General features: G+C 35.8%; 1 protein-coding gene across 10 annotated transcripts in view; it reads left to right on the plus strand.

Annotated features, from left to right (window-relative positions):
* The window catches only part of HEATR5A (HEAT repeat containing 5A), a 105,571-nt gene that overhangs the window by 45,954 nt on the left and 43,478 nt on the right, over positions 1-16,139 (plus strand). For all 10 annotated transcript variants that reach the window (XM_044932956.2, XM_044932955.2, XM_044932952.2 and 7 more), the window contains 5 exons: positions 886-995; positions 3,417-3,580; positions 3,792-3,967; positions 15,013-15,118; positions 15,750-15,940. In XM_044932956.2, the coding sequence (XP_044788891.2) occupies positions 886-995; positions 3,417-3,580; positions 3,792-3,967; positions 15,013-15,118; positions 15,750-15,940 (747 nt within the window). The remainder of the gene's footprint in view (positions 1-885; positions 996-3,416; positions 3,581-3,791; positions 3,968-15,012; positions 15,119-15,749; positions 15,941-16,139) is intronic.

Genomic DNA, 16,139 nt, shown 5'->3' on the forward strand with positions numbered 1-16,139 from the left:
GCTTCACTCCATTTGATCACAAGGCAAAGTGTAGTAATCCTTTAATAAATATTAGACGAGTGAACATCAATAAAGTGATGTTAATACCAGTAGTGAGAATGAATAAAAGATTAAAAGAAGAGTACATGAAAGTGAATGAAAGAGAGTGAAAAGAGGAGGTGATAAGAGCTTTTATGACTGGAGCTTTGGGGGAAACATTGGCTCCGCTTTTGCTTTCTCAAAAGTGAATTTGTTTCATGATTCTGTGTATTTTGATGATTCATTGTTATTTGGTGAGTGCATTCCAGATGAAGTTTTCTAACACTTGGATTTTTTCCTAGATATTTGCGTCTCCTGTTTCTTTGGCCTGTTCCTTTTCTGCATAACAATTTAGTTTTCACAAATGCAGTGTTGTAAATGTGGGGGTTTAGTAAGAGTTTCAGCCAATAGACAAAATAGTAACAACCTTAGATATATATAGTTTTATGAGGTATGATAGAAAAAATAGCTAAATGATTTTCGTATCTGACATTTGTAATTCCTCTTTTAACTTCAAGTCACGCATTATAAAAAATAATAAATATGGACTTCCCAGGTGGTTCACTGCTTAAGAGCTCACATTCCAGTGCAGGGGGTGTGGGTTTGATCCTTGTTCCGGGAGCTTAAATCCCACATGCCTTGCAGCCAAAAAGCAACAGATAGAACACAAACAGTATTGTAACAGATTCAATAAAGACTTCAAAAATGGTCCACAGTAAAAAATTTTTAAAATAATTTTAGTAAATAAAAGCATTAATGATTACTTATATATAATACGTATTTTATCTTTATATGTCAATATGTTGAATATTTATACATTGTTATATAACTTAAACACTTAACATATACTTTTCCTTTTACTTTAAGGCTCTCTTCAATACTAAAAACCTATGGAAGTCCTTTGAAAACACCATCAGTAGTTTATAGACAAAGGCTTTATGAATTATTGATTTTATTATCTCCTGAAACCTATGAAGGTAAGTGCCTTACACCTGAATGTTTTACTATTTGTGATTAATACAGTGCCTGAGCAAATGGATTATATGGCAGTTACTTCGTGCTTTGTGTTCAGGAGGTTTTGGGAGTTCAGTCTTAACACATATGTTTGCCATTTTATAGTAAACACTGTTGTTCAGTGGCTAAGTTGTGTCTGAGTCTCTGTGACCCCATGGATTGTAGCACACCAGGCTTCCCTGTCCTTCACTATCTCTCAAAGTTTGCTCAAGTTCATGTTCATTGAGTTAGTGATGCTATCTAACCATCTCATCCTCTACTGCCCCCTTCTCCTTTTGCCTTCAGTCTTTCCCAGCATCAGGGTCTTTTCCAGTGAGTCAGCTCTTTGCATCAGGTTGCCAAAATATTGGAGCTTCAGCATCAGTTCTTCCAATGAATATTCAGGGTTGATTTCCTTTAGGATTGATTGGTTTGATCTCCTTGCAGTCCAAGGGTCTCTCATGGTCTCCTCTAGCACCACAATTCGAAATCATCAGTCAATTTATAGTAAATAAAATACATTAAAAAAGAAAATGTTTCATGTCTTGCTATCTTCTCTCTTCTGAGAAAAATGTCCCTATTTTCAATGTGTGAGAGAGAATGAGTCCCAAAGATTAGTCTTGGTTCTACTCCAGGGTTTTCTACAGAATATATAATGCAACTCAATTAGAAATTTGACCATTCCCTGTTTTCCTTCTAGAGTGCATATCTATTGTACACATTGCCTTCCATTATTCCATTCTTAACTCTGTCCAGATAGCACTTTAATCTTGAATGGTATACCAAGGTATATTTATCTTATAAAGTTTATAATGTAGGTTTTGCTTTTATTGAGCTCAAGATGACTTCAGAATACTTGAATACTGCATTTGGTATCCTTTCTTGTAAATTTCTTGTAAATTTCAAATACAGTTTTAAGAAAATGTATTGCTACTACTACTGAATAATTTAATATGCTTGTTGTAAGAGGTGAAAGTTGAAAATGGTCTCTAATGGGAGCATCTTTTTTTTTTTTTTTTTTTTTTAATTTTCAACTAACCAAATTAAGTTAATCATTACTTCAAATCTGTTTCTTTTGGGGAGTTCCCTGGTGGCCTACTAGTTAGGATTTCAGGCTTTTCTGCGGCCCGGCTTCTGTCCCTGGTCAGGGAAATGAGATCCCACAAACCACTTGGCATGGCTGGAAAAAAAAAAGAATTTATATAACTTTTCATCATGGTTGTCCAACAAAAGCAGAATTTTGTCACAATAGTTGCTTAATTTTCTTAAGTTTATGGAACAAAACTTGGGTTCCTAATATTTATTTCCTATCTTAGTTTTGTTATGGATCTGCATTCAAGTATTTTAATTTTCTCCACACTGAAAATTGCTCCTCATTAGCATCAGAAAGTGGTGTATTGCTACAGGAGAAGCATATTTGCATTTTAAAACTGAATCATCTTTAAGTACTTTGTTCAGGGACAGTTAGGCGGCCAGCAGTTACTTGAAGTGCGAAATGGAAATATACCACTGTTTTCGCATTTAGCTGTAGTACCAAACATAGCTTGCATGTTATGCCACCAATAGAATTATTTTCTTGAGTATCACATACTGGTAACTAAACTAACACACTTTTACTTGCTTCATTAAGCTTTTATTGATCCCTGTCCACTGTCCCCAATTCCTGTGTGTAATCTCTCCTTTCTCTAAACATAGCTATACTTGTTTTTCATCCTCTATGAAGCTTAGTATTTCCTACCTTCATTTTTTAGTTAACGTGTGTGTGTCTTGAGTCTTATATCTTCTTCAAGGGAGGATTGTCCACAGAGAAGTCCCTGTTTAGTAATTACTAAAACATCAAATTATGATAGTGAAATTGTTTAAAACATCCTTACCTCTAGTGATACACAGTGAAATATTTATAGATGCAAGTGATATGCTTTCCAGGGATTGCTCCAAAATGGTATGGAGGGTGATGAGATAGTCAATTGAGAGTATAGGTGAACCGAGATTGATCTCGCTGGTTAGGATGAGTGACAGTCATTTGCTGGGGTGGTGGGGAGTTAGGCTGCCATACTACTAATATTATGCCTGCTTTGTCTGCCTTTGTTACTCTTTTTTCTTTGTTTTTATGCTCCATGTCATTTTATTTAAAATGATGGTAGTAGTATTTATTTAGTGCTTAAAATATGCATACACACATACTTTGAGATGTTTGTTCTTATCCTTGTGGTAAGCAACACATAGTTGAGCTTATCATCGGTAGGGCATTTCTCAGGGAGGAGAACAGATTAAAGAGGCTGTGATAGATTAAAGTTAGCTGATAATGTAGATTAACGTTCACCCTGGGCTCTTTAAACCCCGTTCTCAGACCTGTTAACTGCTATTGCTAAATTGCTAATTGCTCTTTTTCTGTGACTCAACAGGAAACCTCAGTGCTATCCTCAGAGAGCTGGCTGCTGACCTGACCGCCCCTGATATACAGGTGGCCGCATCTGCATTTTTACTCCCACCCCTCTGTCATCAAGATGATCTTCTAATATTAAGTCCTTTGCTACAAGAGACTGACCATAGATTTATTGAAGAACAGGTATGGTCATTTTTCAATAACTCTTGGATTGATTCAACCTATGAACTGTGGTTTAATTTGTTTTTTTTGTTGTTTTATTTAAATTGGCCGCACTGCACGGCAAGTGGGATCCTCCTTACCCAACCAGGGCACAGAGTGCCAACCACTGGACCACAAGGAAGTCCGGAATAGTCGTTTTAAAACCCTATATGCAATTTTTTTTTTCTTTTAGCTCCTGCTTGGTAGTGGTATTGCTTGTGGAAGTCTCGAGTACGACCCTTACTCTATTTACGAGAAAGATGTAGAGGGAGATTCGGTGCCTAAGCCCTTACCTCCAATGCTGTCAGTTACTAGCTCTGCAGTCAAGCTGTTTGGAGTTGTATGCGCTCATGTGGGAGAAGCTCAAAGGTAAACCATCTGCAGAGGTTCAGTTATCCTGAAATGTGTTTCAGGTTTGGTAATTTGTTCAGTGAATGCGTAATAGACTGGTAAAAAGGAAGTTGTCAGAAGTTCTCATTAATATAAAAGACTTCTTATAGATGACAGGTGAAGGTGAGATTAAAGGCTCTTGTTTAATTATTCAGTTGGCTAAATATTTAATAAGAAGTAATGAAGTCAGTGATTAGATTAAACTGAAAACTGCTAGGCACTATGGTGGATGCAATGCTTTTCCCGCATTAACTTCTCATCTAGCTGAAAATACGAATGTAAAACTCAGTGACAAAAAAACAGTGATTTATGAGCCAGTGTTGCAAAGGGAAACACTGGTTGTCTGAATAGACGGGATCTCATACTGTATCTTCAGTTTAGTGGATTTCAAAAATTAGATTAAAATAGATTAGTCTTCAATTTGGTGGATTCACTTCACTTGAACTTTGGTTTTTAAAAATTATAAAGACTACTAATGATTTCTCATTGAGGGTAACAGGGTAATATCTTTCTTGGGGATCAAAACCCACTACTCATGTCTAGTATCCAGGAAATTCTGTTTTTATCTGAGATACTGAATGGGAACTGAATCTCTCCCATAGGCTGTGCTGGTTAACAGTTTGCAAAATATCAACTATCTTCATTCACTCATGTTCAGTGTCTTTGTTTCTTTTATGCTAGACCAGCAACAATGATAGATCATAGCTTTTATATAATTTTATCAGTTATGTCTTCCAGAGAATACCAATTAGGTAAGGGATTTACCTTGGTCTCTTTGATGAAGAATCGCAGAAATATTTGAGTCTTGTCAGCAACACATTCGGAGAAGGCAATGACACCCCACTCCAGTACTCTTGCCTGGAAAATCCCATGGACGGAGGAGCCTGGTGGGCTGCAGTCCATGGGGTCGCTAAGAGTCAGACAGGACTGAGCGACTTCCCTTTCACTTTTCACTTTCATGCATTGGAGAAGGAAATGGCAACCCACTCCAGTGTTCTTGCCTGGAGAATCCCAGGGATGGGGGAGCCTGATGGGCTGCCGTCTATGGGGTCACACAGAGTCGGACACAACTGAAGCGACTTAGCAGCAGCAGCAGCAACACATTTCTGAAACAGGCTTTTGGATAGTCTACTTTCAGTGGATAGAAAACAAATAACATTTATGTTGATTTTTAATAACTTCATGTTGTTCTATTTTAACTTATAATAGTACTTACTCAGTATCATATGGTATATGCATTTTTTAAAAAAAATTTTATTTTTAAACTTTACAATATTGTATTAGCTCCGCCAAACATCGAAATGAATCTGCCACAGATACACCCGTGCCCCCCATCCTGAACCCCCCTCCCTCCCGCCTCCCCACACCCTCCCCCTGGGTCGTCCCAGAGCACCAGCCCCAAGCATCTAGTATCGTGCATTGAACCTGGACTGGCGACTCATTTCATACGTGATATTATACATATTTCAATGCCATTCTCCCAAATCTCCCCACCCTCTCCCTCTCCCGCAGAGTCCATAAGACTGATCTATACATCAGTGTCTCTTTTGCTGTCTCGTACACAGGGTTATTTTTACCATCTTTCTAAATTCCATATATATTTTGAGATTAATTTCAAAAGATTATTTGAAATTTGTAACCTATGGTTCACTGTATACTATAACTATAAAGTTATGGTTATACTTAGATAATATGTGACTGAATTATAAATGAATGCTGTAGCACTAAAAGATGAGAGGAAAATCACAGTGGTCTGGAATTTTTAAAGAATTACTGATGGAGAGAAGATTTGAACTAGTCTGTAACTGTATTATTATATAGTACATACAATTAATTTCAAATACTTAATTTGGATTAATACAGCAATAACTGCAGCCTTATGAGCAAAAGATTTAAATTAAGCATGTTCTTGAAAGACTCTGTTAAACTCTTTGATAAGTCTCAGATAAAAAGTGGGGGAAAAAGCATACTTATTACAAGCTTTCCTTATAAAACATTGGTTTTATTGCTCACTTTTTATTACAAGCTTTATTTACAAGTTTTATTACAAGCTTTCCTTTTAAAACATTGGTTTTATTAATCATCTAGAGAAGGTGATTTTCTTTTTGATTTTACCCAGATTTATTGCCCAGTTACAGTTTCAAGGAAATAGTTACAGTTTCAAGGAAATAGTTTCTTATTTCTGTTTTTTACAGTTTAATGAACTTTAAAATGTGCCACATTTCTTTTTATCCCACCTGGATAAAAATAACATATAGAATGAATATTCAGGGGAGGAGAGGTCTTGTTTGTCTTAATGAAAATGTTACAACCTGGTAAAGCAAAGCATATTCTCTTTGAAGTCTTAACTGAATAAAAATAGTAGGCCCTAGTTTGGAGAGTTTTAAAGGAAGTGGTCTGGCAGGATCCTGCATTTAGCAATTATTAGCAATCTCCAGTGGATGCACTTGAGCACCACAGAGAAACAGGCAGCAAAGTTGAGCTTCTAGTTTTCTGTTATCCAGAGATGTTACTTGTTTACAAGGCAGACCCTTCTCTGGGCCATAGAGTTGCATCTCGACAAAAGAAAGGTCTTCAAGTACCTGTATTCAACAAGTGAATGTTTTCAAGTGTTTTGTTGTAGTGGTTATCTTTGTGTTAAAACAGTTTAAAAGAAACTCATAACATGAGGTTGTCCTGAAATTAGAAATAGGTTTTTAGTACTTTATTTATGTACTTAGGATTTAAATTATCTTTAAATCATTGATTATTTTGACTATAGGATTCTAAAACTAAGAAAACTTTGCATTGATAATTTTAAAGCACTAAAATGTTGAAAGCTCTGGAATATCAAGATATTTTATACAGAGAAGAAATTATTATTGATCTTACACATGTATTATTTATGGTTACTTTCCAATATATTTTGCACCTAATTACAAAGAATGAATTACTTAATTCATTTGAATTAAGTACCTTGACTGTACATTGCAGTCATTTGGATCATTTTTTAAAATGTTTTAAAATGTAGGTTCTGATTTAATAGTAATGGTATGCATACCACATTGGACATTAAAATTTTTTAAACTCCTTAGGTGAGTCTGGCATGCAGAGAACAGTGCTAAAAATGCTATAAAGTAATGTACAGTGTAAATTGATGGAGAGAAAGGAAAAGGATAGTTATAGCTCTCAGTAGTAAAAATTTTCCCCATTATACACCCTCTCTGAATGTATAAGAAAGGTAAATCAGCATTTTTAATATTTATGTCTTTCCTGTTTACTTAATTACTTGTATGTTTTCATTTCATCCAGACTCAAACGTTTTATTATCTAACTTTGTTCTGAACTAATCAGTTCAGTTCAGTCTCTCAGTCGTGTCCAACTCTTTGTGACCCCATGGACTGCAGCATGCCAGGCTTCCCTATCCATTACCAACTCCTGGAACTTGCTCAGACTCATGTCCATTGAGTCGGTGATGCCATCCAACCATCTCATCCTTCATCATCCCCTTCTCCTCCTGCCTTCAGTCTTTCCCAGCATCAGGGTCTTTTCCAATGAGGCAGTTCTTTACATCAGGTGGCCAAAGTATTGGAGCTTCAGCTTCAGCACCAGCTAATTTTATTAATTATATTAATATGAACTAATAATTATATAATTGATACTACTTAGGAATACAAATTCAGTATTACTAAACAGTGGTCATCTCTATCTTCCTGAAGAGTCAGAATGTTTTCTTGTGATCCGTGTCAGAATATGGGAATAAAAGATGGATAAAAAAGTTTGGGCTCTGGTAGTCTCATTTAGGGTCTTTGGCCTATGTATGTGGGCAAGAAAATAGTACAGGTCAGATTTTATTACAATATAACAAAATTCTCAAGCTCTAATCTTAAGTATTTTTAGTACTTTGAACATGACACAGTTTCATTATAACAGGTGACTAGGATATGGTCTAATAATGATGTTTTAGGTTTTAAATTCATAAGCCTGTCAAAGATAAGGTGTCCATATGTGCGTGGATTTATCTCTGGGCTTTCTCTTTTGTTCCATTGATCTATATTTCTGTCTTTGTGCCAGTACCATACTGTCTTGATAACTGTGGCTTTGTAGTAGAGCCTGAAGTCAGGTAGGTTGATTCCTGCAGTTCCATTCTTCTTTCTCAAGATAGCTTTGGCTATTCGAGGTTTTTTGTATTTCCATACAGATTGGGAAATTATTTGTTCTAGCTCTGTGAAGAATACCGTTGGTAGCTTGATAGGGATTGCATTGAATCTATAAATTGCTTTGGGTAGTATACTCATTTTCACTATATTGATTCTTCCAATCCATGAACATGGTATATTTCTCCATCTATTAGTGTCCTCTTTGATTTCTTTCACCAGTGTTTTATAGTTTTCTATATATAGGTCTTTAGTTTCTTTAGGTAGATATATTCCTAAGTATTTTATTCTTTCCCTTGCAATGGTGAATGGAATTGTTTCCTTAATTTCTCTTTCTGTTTTCTCATTATTAGTGTATAGGAATGCAAGTGATTTCTGTGTGTTGATTTTATATCCTGCAACTTTACTATAGTCATTGATTAGTTCTAGTAACTTTCTGGTGGAGTCTTTAGGGTTTTCTACGTAGAGGATCATGTCATCTGCAAATAGTGAGAGTTTTACTTCTTCTTTTCCAATTTGGATTCCTTTTATTTCTTTTTCTGCTCTGATTGCTGTGGCCAAAACTTCCAAAACTATGTTGAATAGTAATGGTGAAAGTGGGCACCCTTGTCTTGTTCCTGACTTTAGAGGAAATGCTTTCAATTTTTCACCATTGAGGATAATGTTTGCTGTGGGTTTGTCATATATAGCTTTTATTATGTTGAGGTATGTTCCTTCTATTCCTGCTTTCTGGAGAGTTTTTATCCTAAATGCATGTTGAATTTTGTCAAAGGCTTTCTCTGCATCTATTGAGATAATCATATGGTTTTTATTTTTCAATTTGTTAATGTGGTGTATTACATTGATTGATTTGTGGATATTGAAGAATCCTTGCATCCCTGGGATAAAGCCCACTTGGTCATGGTGTATGATCTTTTTAATGTGTTGTTGGATTCTGATTGCTAGAATTTTGTTAAGGATTTTTGCATCTATGTTCATCAGTGATATTGGCCTGTAGTTTTCTTTTTTTGTGGGATCTGTGTCAGGTTTTGGTATTAGGGTGATGGTGGCCTCATAGAATGAGTTTGGAAGTTTATCTTCCTCTGCAATTTTCTGGAAGAGTTTGAGCAGGATAGGTGTTAGCTCCTCTCTAAATTTTTGGTTCAGCTGTGAAGCCGTCTGGACCTGGGCTTTTGTTTGCTGGAAGATTTTTGATTACAGTTTCAATTTCCATGCTTGTGATGGGTCTGTAGAGATTTTCTATTTCTTCCTGGTCCAGTTTTGGAAAGTTGTACTTTTCTAAGAATTTGTCCATTTCTTCCACGTTGTCCATCTTATTGGCATATAATTGTTGATAGTAGTCTCTTATGATCCTTTGTATTTCTGTGTTGTCTGTTGTGATCTCTCCATTTTCATTTCTAATTTTATTGATTTGATTTTTCTCCCTTTGTTTCTTGATGAGTCTGGCTAATGGTTTGTCAGTTTTATTTTTCCTTTCAAAGAACCAGCTTTTGGCTTTGTTGATTTTTGCTATGGTCTCTTTTGTTTCTTTTGCATTTATTTCTGCTCTAATTTTTAAGATTTCTTTCCTTCTACTAACCCTGGGGTTCTTCATTTCTTCCTTTTCTAGTTGCTTTAGGTGTAGAGTTAGGTTATTTATTTGACTTTTTTCTTGTTTCTTGAGGTATGCCTGTATTGCTATGAACTTTCCCCTTAGGACTGCTTTTACAGTTTGGGTTTTGGGTTGTTGTGTTTTCATTTTCATTTGTTTCTATGCAAATTTTGATTTCTTTTTTGATTTCTTCTGTGATTTGTTGGTTATTCAGCAGAGTGTTGTTCAGCCTCCATATGTTGGAATTTTTAATAGTTTTTCTCCTGTAATTGAGATCTAATCTTACTGCATTGTGGTCAGAAAAGATGCTTGGGATGATTTCTATTTTTTTGAATTTATCAAGGCTAGATTTATGGCCCAGGATGTGATCTATCCTGGAGAAGGTTCCATGTGCGCTTGAGAAAAAGGTGAAATTCATTGTTTTGGGATGAAATGTCCTATAGATATCAATTAGGTCTAACTGGTCTATTGTATCATTTAAAGTTTGTGTTTCCTTGTTAATTTTCTGTTTAGTTGATCTATCCATAGGTGTGAGTGGGGTATTAAAGTCTCCCACTATTATTGTGTTATTGTTAATTTCTCCTTTCATAGTTGTTAGCATTTGTCTTACTTATTGTGGTGCTCCCGTGTTGGGTGCATATATATTTATAATTGTTATATCTTCTTCTTGGATTGATCCTTTGATCATTATGTAGTGACCATCTTTGTCTCTTTTCACAGCCTTTGTTTTAAAGTCTATTTTATCTGATATGAGTATTGCTACTCCTGCTTTCTTTTGGTCCCTATTTGCATGGAAAATCTTTTTCCAGCCCTTCACTTTCAGTCTGTATGTGTCCCCTGTTTTGAGGTGGGTCTCTTGTAGACAACATATGTAGGGGTATTGTTTTTGTATCCATTCAGCCAGTCTTTGTCTTTTGATTGGGGCATTCAACCCATTTACGTTTAAGGTAATTACTGATAAGTATGATCCCGTTGCCATTTACTTTATTGTTTTGGGTTCGAATTTATACACCGATTTTGTGTTTCCTGTCTAGAGAATATCCTTTAGTATTTGTTGGAGAGCTGGTTTGGTAGTGCAGAATTCTCTCAGCTTTTGCTTGTCTGAAAAGCTTTTGATTTCTCCTTCATATTTGAATGAGATCCTTGCTGGGTACAATAATCTGGGCTGTAGGTTATTTTCTTTCATCATTTTAAGTATGTCTTGCCATTCCCTCCTGGCTTGAAGAGTTTCTATTGAAAGATCAGCTGTTATCCTTATGGGAATTCCCTTGTGTGTTATTTGTTGTTTTTCCCTTGCTGCTTTTAATATTTGTTCTTTGTGTTTGATCTTTGTTAATTTGATTAATATGTGTCTTGGGGTGTTTATCACCTTATCTTTGACAAAAGAGGCAAGAATATACAATGGATTAAAGACAATCTCTTTAACAAGTGGTGCTAGGAAATCTGGTCAACCACTTGTAAAAGAATGAAACTAGAACACTTTCTAACACCATACACAAAAATAAACTCAAAATGGATTAAAGATCTAAACATAAGACCAGAAACTATACAACTCCTAGAGGAGAACATAGGCAAAACACTCTCCGACATACATCACAGCAGGATCCTCTAATACCCACCTCCCAGAATATTGGAAATAAAAGCAAAAATAAACAAATGGGACCTAATTAAACTTAAAAGCTTCTGCATATCAAAGGAAACTATTAGCAAGGTGAAAAGGCAGCCTTCAGAATGGGAGAAAATAATAGCAAATGAAGCAACTGACAAACAACTAATCTTGAGAATATACAAGCAACTCCTACAGCTCAACTGCAGAAAAATAAATGACCCAGTCAAAAAATGGGCCAAAGAACTAAATAGACATTTCTCCAAAGAAGACATACAGATGGCTAACAAACACATGAAAAGATGCTCAACATCACTCATTATCAGAGAAATGCAAATCAAAACCACTATGAGGTACCATTTCACACCAGTCAGAATGGCTGTGATCCAAAAGTCTACAAGCAATAAATGCTGGAGAGGGTGCGGAGAAAAAGGAAGCCTCTTACACTGTTGGTGGGAATGCAAACTAGTACAGCCACTATGGAGAACAGTGTGGAGATTCCTTAAAAAACTGGAAATAGAACTGCCTTATGATCCAGCAATCCCACTGCTGGGCATACACACTGAGGAAACCAGAAGGGAAAGAGACACGTGTACCCCAATGTTCATCGCAGCACTGTTTATAATAGCCAGGACATGGAAGCAACCTAGATGTCCATCAGCAGATGAATGGATAAGAAAGCTGTGGTACATATACACAATGGAGTGCTACTCAGCCATTAAAAAGAACACATTTGAATCAGTTCTAATGAGGTGGATGAAACTGGAGCCTATTATACAGAGTGAAGTAAGCCAGAAAGAAAAACACCAATACAGTATACTAACGCATATATATGGAATTTAGAAAGATGGTAACAATAACCCTGTGTACGAGACAGCAAAAGAGACACTGATGTATAGAACAGTCTTATGGACTCTGGGGGAGAGGGAGAGGGTGGGAAGATTTGGGAGAATGGCATGGAAACATGTGTAATATCATGTATGAAACGAGTTGCCAGTCCTGGTTCAATGCACGATACTGGATGCTTGGGGCTGGTGCACTGGGATGACCCAGAGGGATGGTGTGGGGAGGGAGGAGGGAGGAGGGTTGAGGATAGGGAGCATATGTATACCTGTGGCGGATTCGTTTTGATGTTTGGCAAAACTAATACAGTGTTTCAGGTTTAAGAATAAAATAAAATAAAAAATAAATTAAAAAAAATTTTAAAAAGTCAATGGAAGTTTAAGAGCAAAAATAAATAAATAAACAGAATGGAAAAAACTTAAAAAAAAAAAAAATAAATAAATTCATAAGCCTGACCATATGGTTACCCTTAATTTTTCTTCCTGCTGGGCAATTTGGTTATAAATATTTTCTTGAAGCATAATGACTTAAATATGGTCTTGGAAAACAGAAAAATTTTATATGATACATTTATTGTGTTATTTGTAATAAAAATTAGAAATGGCCTAAATATCCAAACTAGAGAATTAGTTAGTTAATTCTAATAGCAATTTAAAATTATTTCAGTATGTGTGGAATCTGAAAAATACAACAAACTAGTTAATATAATGTAAAAGAAGCAGACTCACAGAGAACAAAACTAGTGGTTACCAGTGGGAGAGGGAAGGGGGAGGGGGAGAGCAACATGGGGTAGCAGCTGAGAGGCACAAACTGTCGTGTGTGAAATAAGCTACAAGAAGATACTGTGCAATGTAGGGAATATAGTTGTTTGAAAGTAACTATAACTGGAATGTAATCTTTAAAAATTGTGAATCACTATATTGCATACTTGTGACTTAGACAATATTGTATGTCAGTTATACTTAAATTAGAAGCAAAATCACAGGAGGTCAAGATAAAAAAGAGAAAAATAAAATTATTTCAGTACAGTAGTTAATAAGGTGGGATTAATGTTTAGGGAAATAAAGTTATTAACAAAGTGTGTACACTGTGAAACCAGTTTTTAAAAAATGATTCATATATCTGGAGAGACTAGACCAAAGATGTCAAAATATGGCTTTCTATTTTTTTTTTTTTGCTTTCTAAATGGTGGGATTTTAGGTGAATTTTATTTTTCTTTCCTGTGCTTTTCTGGTTTTTATTTATTGCGATGAACTGAATTAACCTTGAAATAGGAAATAAATATTTAAATAGACTACTTAAGAGTTACTATGATTTTCCCTAAATTTTTAGTGATTCACTGTGTTTATCCTCTGAATTGATTTTATGTATATTGCTTTCCTCGAGTCATATGTAACCTCGCATACCTTCCTTTTTTTCTGACTTAACTTCTTCCACAACTGGGTTTATTTAAAGAAAAGTAAGTTCCATATCTATTCTGTTTTGATAACAGAATTATCCTTTGGAGCAGAACTGTGTTTGGGCTTTTTGGGCTCAACAGAGTGATAGAGATGTAGTTAAGGGCTTTAGAAATATTATTGGAAGTACAGTAAGAGTTGAGTAAAAGTATACCCACATGCCATCTTCAGCCAGTCATGCCTGTTTTCACTCACTGGGTTAACCCTAACCCTGCTGCTAAGTTGCTTCAGTCGTGCCCAACTCTGTGCGACCCCATAGACGGCAGCCCTTCAGGCTCCCCCGTCCCTGGGACTCTCCAGGCAAGAACACTGGAGTGGGTTGCCATTTCCTTCTCCAGTGCATGAAAGTGAAAAGTGAAAGTGAAGTTGCTCAGTTGTGTCCAACTCTTCGCGACCCCAAGGACTACAGCCTACTAGGCTCCTCCGTCCATGGGGTTTTCCAGGCAAGAGTACTGGAGTGGGGTGCCATCGCCTTCTCCGAACCCTAACCCTAACCGTGATTTAAAGGGAGAGAAGGAGAGAAAGGAAGCTTCAGAGCTCTGAAGCAATGTTTATAAACAGAATAATTGGTGGGAAGAAAAGGGGGTGATTTTTTTTCCATGGTTAACATATCTTTAATCTCATCAAATGGATTTAAAAAACTCCTGTGTTATAAGAACATGAAAAACAACTCACATTATTTTTTAAATACATTAAAACCTAACGAGCACATTGAACCCCAGACCAAAAGTGATATACACATTCATTATAGGTGGAATTGTAGAACTGTAAAAATAAGAATATTACTCTGCACTAGTAGGAGAATGGTTGAATAAACTGTAGAATGTGTATAGTAAAATTTCGCTTCCTGAAGAATAGAAATGATTTGAAAAGTGATAAAGAGGTAATGTTAATGAGAAAAGCAAGTGTAGAAACTATGTTATATATAGTATGATCCCCACGTACATGTTTAAGGTATAGTTGGGGTTCAGAAGGTTGTGCTTCTTCTCACAGTGATTCGCTGTGAGAAGTCCAGGCTGCCTTTAAAATGAAGCAATGTATTTGAATCCAATAAGTCCTGTTACTAAAAACAAAAATGTTGATGCAGGTAACTTTTAAAATAACCTTTGTTTAGAAAATAGTTGCTGAAATAGCCAGATTTGCCCAGGTAAATCTACATCAAGTGATACATGTTATTTATTTTTTCCTCCCTCAGTGTCATGACACATAGTCAAAATACTTTTGCATTGGTATTAATATATTTTCATTTCCCAAAAGGCTTCAGTGTATTTGACAACAGTTTATCTCATTTTAGTAGCGCCAATAAAATGCAACCAAACAAATTAGTAGTGGATACTTAATACTGCCCTTTGACTTAATTTCTCTTTAAATCTTGTTGTTTCTGATTTTAGGCTTCTTGTATTGGAACAGCTTTTGGACAGTGTAAAGCATACAAAAGGAGCTCGTCAACAAGTAGTTCAGTTACATGTTGTTTCTTCAGTTTCTAGTTTCTTGAAGGTAATTCTATTTTTTTTTAAATTCCCACTTACTTGATTCTCTTTTTTCCCCCTAATATGGGGCCAACTAAGTAGGTTGAGGGAAGAAGTTTTTAAAAGATGGTTTCCCCTCCCCCCCATTTTTCTTGTTTCAATATTTGTAATTCCCCTTTTACTTTTTCTCCGAATAAAACTTGCTGGTCAGAAGTCAAACCTATAATACTATTTTAGAAACATGCTTTGACCTACCAAGCCTAATATCGGAGACCTGGGATTGGCAGATTATGGCCTGTGGATCAAATCTGACTCATTGTTGCATTTCTGACTTACTGTTTCTAAGTAAAATAGGCTTAATTGGTCATTTATTTTATGGAAATCCCTATTAATGTTCTTTGAACACATATGTAGTACGAACACTGTATGTAGTATAGTGATAATTGATCACCATATTGTTTGCCTGGAAGCTTGAAATTCTAAAGTACTTCATGAGAAAAATTAAATTACATTTGTATGTCAGTGTGTGTTTCGATTTTTTTTTTTTTAAGTAGTAATCACTGAATATGAACATATTTGGTTAACCAGAATATATATTCCAAACTGGATAAGAGAATTTACTACAGTTGTAAGTTTGGATTGTTTTTTACATATTTCAGTATGTGGCTGGCTCTAAGGGACATTTGGGTCCAGAAGAAGTGAGAAAACCTGTCCTTGCATTGGTGATGGGAGCCTTAGAAAGTCCCAGTCCCCTCTTGAGATGTGCAGCTGCAGAGGCATGGGCTAGATTAGCCCAAGTAGTTGATGATGGAGCTTTTACTGCTGCATTAGCTCAAGTTAGCTTTGACAAGTAAGTGAATTTCTTACTTAATACTCATGAGATACATGTCAAAACTGTGTATAGCTTGTTGGAACTTACGAAACTTCTGATTATAACTTGAAAAAAACTGAGAAAGGCATATTTTGTTGTTGTTCAGTCACTCAGTCATATCTGACTCTTTGCGACCCCATGGACTGCAGCACACCAGACTTCCCTGTCCTTCACTATA

Source organism: Bubalus bubalis, chromosome 20 (assembly GCF_019923935.1).
Source record: "Bubalus bubalis isolate 160015118507 breed Murrah chromosome 20, NDDB_SH_1, whole genome shotgun sequence".
In the NCBI taxonomy this organism is placed as follows: domain Eukaryota; kingdom Metazoa; phylum Chordata; class Mammalia; order Artiodactyla; family Bovidae; genus Bubalus; species Bubalus bubalis.